At 29.4% G+C, this 10,753-nt stretch overlaps 1 protein-coding gene across 1 annotated transcript in view; it reads right to left on the bottom strand.

Moving 5' to 3' along the window:
* Positions 1–10,753, bottom strand: part of LOC117177087 (locomotion-related protein Hikaru genki) — a 530,094-nt gene that overhangs the window by 96,583 nt on the left and 422,758 nt on the right. The window contains exon 3 of the mRNA XM_033367576.1: positions 5,022–5,184. Coding sequence (XP_033223467.1) covers positions 5,022–5,184 — 163 coding nt within the window. The remainder of the gene's footprint in view (positions 1–5,021; positions 5,185–10,753) is intronic.

Here is a 10,753-nt window from a genome sequence, read left to right as displayed (position 1 = left end):
TACGCCAATTAGCACAAATGGTAAGTTCCGACAGTGCCTACAAGTGTGCCTACTGGCCGCTAAATGGCAATACCGGTTTCATATGTATACACCTGGTACTATTTATTGTATGAAGTCGAAATTGTCTGATTATCAAAACAACGGGATATCTTTTAATGAATTATTGGGTTCTTTTAACATTCCCAAAACATTCATACAAGGAATTTGACATTTTAAGAATAAAAAAACAACGAGATATAACTTGATATAACTACTGGGGTTAGAAATTACTTAAAATAAATATGGAAAATTTCGCCTATCAGAAAAAAGATTTTTAATTCCTTTTAAGGGATGTTTTATCATTCTATGAGAATGCAAGGAAAGAAAATCGACATTTTGAAAAATGTTAAACCACGACTAATTTTTGATTGGATTAGATTATAATAGAGAAAATCACTGCAAAATAAGTACAGTAAGCTTCTTGTGCCAGAAAAATGGTTTGAACTGATTTAAAGGGTTGTGTTAACATCCCTCAAAGATTTAAGAAAGTGAATCAAGGCTCTGAAATTCAAAAACAGAAATGATTTTTTAATTTAGCTTTTGGGGTGATAAATCACTTCCAAATAAGTTCCGGAAACTAAGTTTAATAGAAAAAGGGTTCAAATGTATTTTAAGGGTTGTTTCAACATTCCCTAAAGACTCAAGTAAGGAAATCAAGATATTGAATGGAGAAAACCCCAGGTAATTTTTTAATTATGCCATTGGGGTAAGAAATCACTCAAAAATAAGTACAGGGAGCGCTCCTCAATAGAAAAAGTCGTCTAACTTATTTTAAGGGTCTTTTTCACACCCCTAAAATACTAATTTCAGGAAACGTAGACTTTTAACAATGAAAACAGCGGGATATTTTTTAATTAAACCATTGTAATCGAACATCATTTTAAAATAAAAATAATACTTGTTTTCTGTTTTAAAACAAATGTGAATTTATTTGAAGGGTCGCTTGAACATCCCTCAAATATTTATTTAATGGAACGTAGAAATGGAACAATAAAAACTATGTGATATTTTTAAATTGAACCATTCTAATCAATATCATTTTAAAATAAGTGTAATAAGCGTTATCTGTCAGAAAACGAATTTGAATTTATTTTAAGGGTCGTTTTAACACCCCTTAAATATTTACTTAACGAAATGTAGACTTTTAACACTAAAAAACCCTAGATGTTTTTAAATTACACCATTGCAATTAAAACGAATTTTAAAATATGTGTCATTAGGCTTCTCTGTCAGAAAACTAATTTGAATTTATTTTTAGGGTTGTTTTGACATCCCTTAAAGACTTAATTGCGGAAATCAAGACTTTCTATAAAACAAAACCAAAAGAGAATTCTTAGTTAAAATATTGGTGGAAGAAGTCATTTTAAAAAGAGGTCAGAAAGCTTCTTCTACCAAAAATTTTTTTCAAATATGAGTTGTTTTAAAATCTCTTTATTATTCGTTGAAGGAAATCGACGTTTTCTAGCAATCGGAACCACGGACGACTTTTAAATTGAACTATTTTGCGATCGCAAATCACTTTAAATTATGATTAGAAATCATTCCCTGCCAGGAAAAGTGGGTTAATTTTAAGGGTTATCTAAATATCCCCTAAAAAGTTAAATAATGAAGTCAAGAGTTTTCCACAATAAAAAGGGTTAAAGGTCTCTTCAAAATGAGTGCAGAAAGCAACCGTTGACCAACTGATTCTCAGATGACAACTATTATCCAATTTTAACTTTTTTTAATGGAAGCTAATAAAATTTTGCATCGAAGTGTAATGACCGATTTTTGAATTTTGGTTAGATAGATTGATGGATGTTAAAAGCACCTGTGAACATCCTTCATACAAAAAAGGTTTTTTGATTATTTTTGATCATTTTTGTTTTCTGTTGCTTTTTCAAAAATTGTCAAGATCACCTGGAATTGCGTAAAATAAACCTGTGAAATGTGTACATCGAGAAAATGGCTGACAAAATAGATCAAACGGAGTCCCTAGACGATGGGAAAAGGATATCCGTCAGTCGAAGTCGAAGGTAAAGGACAAGATAGACAGCAGACAAGGTGGCTTGGAAATGCAGACATGCCTTCGTGGCGGCTTTTGACATCTTTGAATTTACTTTCCGGCCACGTAGCCGGACCTCCTGTACCAACACTATAACCTTCATTCTACACCACCATCTACCCCTCCACATAGAGTGCAATGTAATATCAGACCAAAAAATGCACCTCGTACATTCAGATTTTTTTGTTTGCGAAATATTTATATCTTCTTTCAAATGAAAAATCAACAATTCTAAAGTAGGAAACGTGTCCGAAATGTGTGGTTGAGACTTTCGAAAATTCATGGTACAGGTTAAAATGTTAAAATTTCATCTCATTTTATCTCATTTTATTCACAGTAAATGCTAGCTGAATAATTTAGTGCGAAATTGGATTAAAGTTTTATTCAAGGCTTTTATGCACGTTTTGGATTTTTTACTTGATCAGCAAATGGCACATCAGAACAGTTTTTGTTAAAAATTAATTTTTTGTTGTTAAAAACTCATTTTATTTCTTAAAGGTTATTCATTTTTGCGTGAAAATTCATATCTTTAGTTGAAAATGTAACTATTTTGTTTTATTTATTTTGCTTAACACTAATTGTTTAACTGGAACTATTTCAAGTTCAGTTTAAAATTTAAGATTATTACTTAAAAGTTTAACAATGTTTTTGAAAATTCATTCTGTATAGCTGAAAATTTAGATAATTGGTTGTAAATTATTATTATTTTTTGTATTTGCAAATTAAGTTAATTAGTTAATATTTATACTTATTTGTCAAAAATTAATTTGTTGGTTTAAAAATGAACTATTTAGTGAAATTTTTGTTAATTAATTTTTTTAACTTACGTTTTCAATTATTCCATATTTGGTTTAAAATTTATATTTTTTTATTAGAAATTCATGTAGTTGGTTGAAAGTCAAACTTTTTGTGAAAATTTCTTTTTTTTTGGGTGGAAGATTCATTATTTTCAGTTAGAAATTCATTTTTTGGCGAAGAATCGAATTAATATTTTATAGAAAATGATATCTGTGTTGGAAAGTAATCTTCTGAACTTAAAACAAAACTCAATTTTTGATTGAAAAATTATCTTTTTAGTTTAAAATTAAACTACTTAGTTGAAAGTGGAACTGCTTTGTGAAAAATTCATTTTGTTTTCAGTTAAATTTTGAACTCTTTGATCAAAAATTAATTTTTATGATAAAAAATTGAACTATTTTGTTAGAAACTAATTTGTTTGGTTATATTTAAAAAAATTGCATGCATGGTTTAGAAATGATATTTTTTAGTTTAAAATTCAACAATTTAGTTTAAATTTATCTATTTTGCTGAAAATCATTTTTTTTATTAAAATTTATTTTTTTAACTCAAATATTGAACTATTCTATGTTTGTTTGAGAATCCAGCTACTTTGTTAAAAAACCGCTTTTCTGGTTCAGAATACATCTTTTTGGTTGAGGTTTGTTAAAAAATTTAACTATAGTTGAATGGATGTTAATCTCAATTTGTGAAATAGTCATTTTTTTTGGTGGGAGATTTCTTATTTTATTTTAAAAATTCATCTCTTCGGTTAAGGAATGAACTATTTCGTTGAAAATTATTTTTTGGGTGCACATTTTTGGTAACTGAAAACCTAAACTATTTTTTTTAATTAATATTTTCAACCGAAGCATATGTGCATTTTTTACTCAAAGGTCTTCATAAAAACAGCAACTACGTTTTAAAAAATTAAAAAGTGAGCTGACATCATGATGTTTCATATAAATAAAAGACAGTGAAAATAACTGGGTTCGTTTATCAATTTTTTTTAGATATGAAATTTCCTTTTAAATAAAAATTATTTTTAAAAATTCGGAAATCAACTCTCAGAAACCCCTTTGAAAACAAAAAAATCTTTTTTTCCACTGTCATTTAGTTTGTTTTTACTAACATCTGACTAGCGTATATTTAAAAATAATTTGACGTGACAAAATTATATTTATCCAAACAAAATGGTTGAAATCAAGCATTTATTTAAAAAAATTATTTCATTACTAATGTCTCGTAAAAAATCTCTGATTTCTGAGCTAACTTCCCGTACTTCCACTTGCTTATTCCCCTCACTTATACTGATTACCTTCCTCTCATTTCCCATCGATTCCTCTACTTGTTCTCCAATAATTTTCCTTATTTCCCATCTGCCCATTTTTCCTCACTCTCCCTCTTCATTACCCTTCACTTCTCCGACTCCCTATTCTCGACGTGAGCGGGAGTCCAATGTAGTGTAGTGACCTTCGCAAACCCCACCACGGCGCTTTCCCCAATATCACTGCATTGGACTTCCGTTCACGTACTCACGGTTGTTTAAAAGGCGCTCCTGATTGGTCCAGACTAAATATCTTATAACTCAAAAACTAAAACCTCAACTAATTTTTGGAAAAGGAGTTTTCGATTTATTTTTCTCATTTTTAAACAGCTATATAATTCCGGACACGTGAGTGTGTAATATAAAACTCTTTCTTTAAAACCCAGTGACGTTTCCCCATTATTCAGTTTGTACTCCAATCCACCTCTTGCTGGTTCCCGAAATCTTTTTTCTCAATATCTATAAAGAAAGAAGGAAAAATAACTTCAAATATTTTTATCATGAAACTAAACTTCTCGTAAATCAGAAGTGGTGGAATTTAATTGTATCGAATGAAGGTAGAGATACGTGACCTTGCCTGAGAAACACTTTCGAAAAAGAGTAGAAGTGAAAGCGACTTAAAGTGAAGAAACGCACGTAGGCTTTTCATTCTCCGTCATTTCCACTCCACTGCAGGACCTTACAGTTAATTTAGCTTCCGCCTTGTGAGGCGGCTAGAGGGTGAGATCGAGATCGAGAAAAAGAGGAAGGAAGTTGGAGTGTGAGAGAGGAGAAAAAGTGGGTAGAAAACAGGTGGAGGTGGGGGATTGAGAAGGAAGCTAGCATAATACTAACCGGTGTAATTAGAGATGGCTGTAGTCGGGATGCAGGATGGCAAGGTCCCATTCCAGACTCCGTTACGACAATGCAGAAGAGGATCTCCGATCAGCTTATACCTCCCGAGCTCGCGGCATCTTACAATGATTCTCTCAGCATGAGGTACGGTAATCTTGTCGACCTGAAAGCAAAAGCATTATCCGAAAGCAAATCAAGGAAAATAAAATCTATTTATCCACGTCCTTTTTCTTATTCTTACATAAAACTACTGAGAGTGATATAAAAGAGAAAATCGAAAAAAGAAACGTAAAATTACTTTTTGCAACACCTATCTCTAAAGTTGTACTTTATGTTTCTATCGATAATTTGTAAAGTAGGTCTTTTTAAAAGTGACGACGCAGTCTGTAAAGTAGTTACTTTATACACCGGCAGACATAATCGCGCATGCGTCCTTCGAAAAATCTTTTTTGCAAAAGGTTTCTAAATCAGACACAGAGAATATTGGTGTGTTGAATGTTACACAACTTGATTCCGTAAAAAGAGGACATTAAGGAGTTTTTTCAATATCACTTTCTGTCATATAAAATAAAATAAGGTAATATTTGATATGCAAATATTGATTATTAATCAAAATTCATTTAAATTAGATTCGCGAATTTGTATTTAAGACTGAGAAGAGTTCTATGTTTCAAAAACGATTTTATGCTTATGATTTTCTAACAATACGGTTGTTGAATGTAAGTTACTGTGAACGACCGCTGGCCCGGTAAACCAGGAAATGACCGGGAGTTTTTTATTAATGGGAAAACCAAGAAATGATAATAAATTTATTTTTTGCTAAGAATTTTACAAAGTTTTCGCTTAAAAGAAATTAAAGTTTTTGAATTTTGATTCAAAATGTTTTAGGTGGAAGACGATTCTGAAACTTTTCATCATTAATTATTTCACAACTCCCAACGTTCAAAATTAAACTCTTTCGATTCGAAAGCCCAAGTAGTTGAAAAATGTAAACGTCCGGGTAAAAACTTATGAACTATTTTAAAGTTTCAAATAATTTTGAAATAATCTATCATCAATTAAACGCGTTTATTCAATTTTAAATCGTGTCTAAATTTTTTTTAGTCTGAAATATTGCATTATTAAACAATTCAATTTCAAATAAAAAATGCGTTTTTTAACATCTAGTGCCTGTTCATTAAAATTTATAAATGAAAAATTATATCAAAATAAAATATTACAATTTTAATTATTTGACTTAAGGAATTTGTTAAAAGCTCCATTTTCTTGGTAAAAAGAGTTACAAAAGGGGATATTGATACCGAAATTTTGGTATAATTATAATTGGACGAGGAACTTTTTTTTTATTGAGTTTTAAAGGAAGAATTTTTTTATTAGAAATTTTCTCTAAAATGAAAAAGTCTCTTTTTCTTGTTTTTAAGAAGAATTTTTATTAAATTGGAAGGAATACAATTTTGCTTTTCCAAGTCTTTATAAATTGGAAGAGAGATTAATTTTAATTTAGAGCTTCGAAAATGATAGCGTGGATTTATATGTTTCCACCAGAAATATTTTGACTATTCAATTTATAAAAGTTAACAATTTTGCAGTTTAATTGAATTGAATTTTTAATTGTTTAATTGGATACTTCTAAAAGCTTCAATTTTTACATGGAAATTATTATGCTTTTGAATTACAATTTTTTTCAGTTTCCATGGTGAAAGTTTGAAATTCAAAATAGCTATACTTTTAATGCTGTAATGATCAGTTAAGTTTTAATCATTTACATTAAAGAAAATTTTCACTTGTAAGAGTTTTAATTTTTTAATTTCAATGCTCATAAGCATAGTTTTCAAACGGAAATCACCAGCAATTTTTTTCTCAATTAAAATGGCCACTACGTTGCGTTATTTTTTAATATATTTGTATAAACGAATTACTATCCTTATATCAGTTATATTCAACTCCCGACATAAGAACGGTTTTGGGAATGGCTTGCATTGGCCTTGATATTGAATCAGGGGAATCTAAACGTAAAGAGGCAGGGCCTCATGAATTATTTCTCTTGGATTTGGACGCATGACATAACTTAATGCAATTAACATCCTGAGCGTACGTAAAGCGGGGTTTCTTATACAGGAAGTTAAGGAATTGCATATCAGAAAGTTCCCTTTTGGAATTGAACACGTTTGGGATTCAAATTTTTTCGTTAGGACGAAAAAACTCAAAAAGATATTGAGTTTCAGAATTGAAGTGCTAACTTCACGCTCCACATCAAATTTTAGTTCCAAAAAAATTCTTTTACTAATCGTTAGGATGTCGTTTGGACTCGTTTATAAGCTTAATTTTGACGTTGAGACGTCGAAGTTTTGTGAGTTATTGAATAAAAAAGTAATTAGAACAGTACTCGTGAGCGGTAACTTAGCAAGTGGTAATGACCCTATTTTGTCAGCCATTTGCTAAAATAGAATATCATGAGTCCGAAATCCTGACAAGAAAATAAAAAAAAAAATCAAATTCCTAAAAGACGTGCATGATTTAAGGCTTTTTTCATTTCTATAAAAAAGGACTAAAGTTCTACTTTTCAGGTTCAAAGTTTGAAAATTTCAGATATTTTAGACATTTTGAAAATATTGGAAATTTTCTAAATTTTGAAATGTTTTTATAATTTTATAAATTTTAAACATAGCTTAGAAATTTTAATAATTTTATAAGTTTGAAACATTTCAGAAATTTTGATAATTTAAGTATAAAGTCACATTTGACGCCTGAAAATTAGAACTTAAGACCCGTTTTATAAAAACGAAGAAGGTCTGAAATCAAAAATATCTTCTAAGAATTTGATTTTTTAAAATTTATCTTGTCTGAATATCGGACCCATCATATTCTATTCAAGGTTATGTCTGACCAAAGAAGGTAACTATCACTTTATAAGACGCGGCTCGAGAGTATTGTGCTAGTGACTTTTACATTCGATACACACATAACTTCGACCTCCAAACATGAAAATTGAGTTTCCAAACGCAAAAAAACAACATTCAAACTATTGGTAAAATAATTGTTAAAAACAATTGAAAAAACAATTAAACTTGCTTGAGCAGTCTGAAGTTAGCACTGCAATTTTGAAAACTCAATATTTTTTTAGTTTTTCCACTCAAAGGAAAAATTTGGTTTCCCAAAATGACCAAACGATGATCAAACTTGACCAAAATATGATCAAATGGTTCCATTGGGCAAATGTTTGATATTTTATGGCTTTTGTGGTAACTTCATGGACATAATTTTGCATGTAATGGCACATTTTACACTATAAAAAAAATCTATTACCTTCCTATTATAGGATGAGATTGTAAAAAATGTTGTTTGACAAATTATTAGGTATTGTTGGATCGAGAATAAATTAGCTACAATAATAATTTTTAGATTTTTTTAGATTTTTTTAGATCTTTTAATATCTGTCCTTTTCTTTCTTCAAACATGATGTTAAATGTCGACTGAACCCCAGGGGGCGTCGCTCCATTTAACAAACTAGTTGGGTAAATTTTAATAGATATATGAATACTTCAACCGCCATTTATTTAAAGTCCCAGACATATGTAATGATAATATTAGTAAATAAAATTATGGTCTAAACAAATTAGCTACAATAAGGAAGTCATTTTAAATTGAATGTCAATACATGAATCATTATGCAATAAAGTTAGTTAATAAAAATGATTTTCACGTTCTCTGCAGAAGGAAAAGAGTGCAACTTTGACTTTTAACCTGCTTTTCAGCACGTCTCATGATAATGGGCATATTATACAGGGTGCAGGAGTCATAAATCATAAGCCATATGTCTGTAATTTATGAAAGTTTCGACAGTCGAACAAGAGCTTTCTATGTACGATTTTTCGATTTGCACGAGTACTGAATCGGGCTTCTTCCACAGGAGCGGAAAGGCATTTGACTCGTGATCGGAATTCGTGGCATCTCTTTCAGCTATACTTGCTTTTGAACGAGATTCCAGCACTCACACTCGTATCGCATCACTCGACATTCTGGCTAAGTACGTGGCTGAATTTATGGATGGCTCTTTACTCAAAATTATTGAAAATCCAAATATTTAATTGCAATTCATATTTACACCATAGGACAAAAGTGTTAGTTGATCAATGTCGTCCAGAAATTTATTTAAAATGATTTGCAACTTTTTTAGACAGACTTCGGATTTTTAAATTGATCAAAAACTGGTGAAAAAATGTGGTTTAAATATGTCATTTTGCAGAAAATTTGAAATAATTTAGAAATATTGTAAATATTGCAATGATCTTGAGTTATTGAATAGCTTCTGCTAATCAGAGGAAAAAAAGCTTATATTCATTTTAATGGCCTAATTAACTAATATTCGAATCTCAAATAAAATAAGTCTGAACGTTTGACAGGTTTTTTTAGGCAGCAATTCCACCAAACAGTAAATGCTTTTCATATGTAAAAAATAGTCAAAGTAATATTTTATTTTATTTGAAAACGTAATCCTAGATAAAAAAGTTTGATATTGCTTGTACATAGTAGACAAAAAAGTTATACTTAACATTTTTTTCCTACATATTTCTGTATAAAACAAATGAAAAATATCAGTATTTTTCCCGTTATATATAAACTATACACAAACTCTATATAATTTTTTCACCTACAGGACTGTTTCATTTGTATTTGAAAATTGATCTTTCTTGGTTAAAAATGTAACTATTTGTTTAAAAAATCATCTTTTTCTGTTGTAGATTCAAATATCTAATTAGAAATTCATGTATTCTATTTAAAATTGTTCTTTTATGGTAAAGAAAATTAATTTTTGGTTGAAAGATCACATTTTCGGTTGGAAAGTCAACCACTTGGTTAAAAGTTGTACTCCTTTGTGAAAAATTAATTATTCTTTCTTTACTATTCTCTTGAAAATTATTATTTTTGAATCAAAAATTAATTTCAATTAATTTAAAATGTAGCTATTCTATTTTTGGATAAAAATGTATCTTTTCTGGGTGAAACCTAATCTTCTTGATTTAATAATTATGTTTTTGGTTGAAAATTTCACTACTTTTTTGAAGTTTGAAGACTTCTTTAAAATTATTTTTTCATTTGAAAATTAGATGGGCTTACCTTAAAATACAACTATTTCATTTTTAGTTAAAAATATGTCTTTTTTGGTTAAAAATAAATCTTTTTAAATTAAACATTCAACTATCTTTTTATACTCTGGTAAAACATGAGACTATCACTCATATTTTCATTTTTTGTTGAACCTTGTGCGGTTCTAAAAGATAAGACAATTATATTGTTACTTATATATGACTTTCATATAGTCCTACAACATAATACGATCACCCAAATTGACATTTTTTTATGAATTCCATACAGCTCTAAAACATAAGGTGATTACTCACCTTGACATTTTTTTCTGAATTTCATTTAATTCTAAAACATAAGTGGAAATGATCACTTAGCTTTTAATTTGTTTCTGAATTTAATGCATTTATAAAAGATAAGAAGATAAATCAAATTGCTTCTTGTTCATGCATTGAATACATCTCTAAAACATAAGGCAATCGATCACATTGGAATTTGTTGTATCTGAACTTTATTCAGTTCTTAAACATACGACAAGGCATGACGAATCGTTTGATTGAAACATCAACATGACGAATAATTCGATCAATCACATTATTACTTGTTTATCAATTGCATACAGTTCTAAAGTACGAGACGATCGATCA

The sequence above is a fragment of the Belonocnema kinseyi genome, chromosome 7 (genome assembly GCF_010883055.1).
Source record: "Belonocnema kinseyi isolate 2016_QV_RU_SX_M_011 chromosome 7, B_treatae_v1, whole genome shotgun sequence".
NCBI classification, from domain to species: Eukaryota; Metazoa; Arthropoda; class Insecta; order Hymenoptera; family Cynipidae; genus Belonocnema; species Belonocnema kinseyi.
Note: the sequence above shows the minus strand (reverse complement) of the source record. Positions and strands in the feature narration are given on the sequence as shown.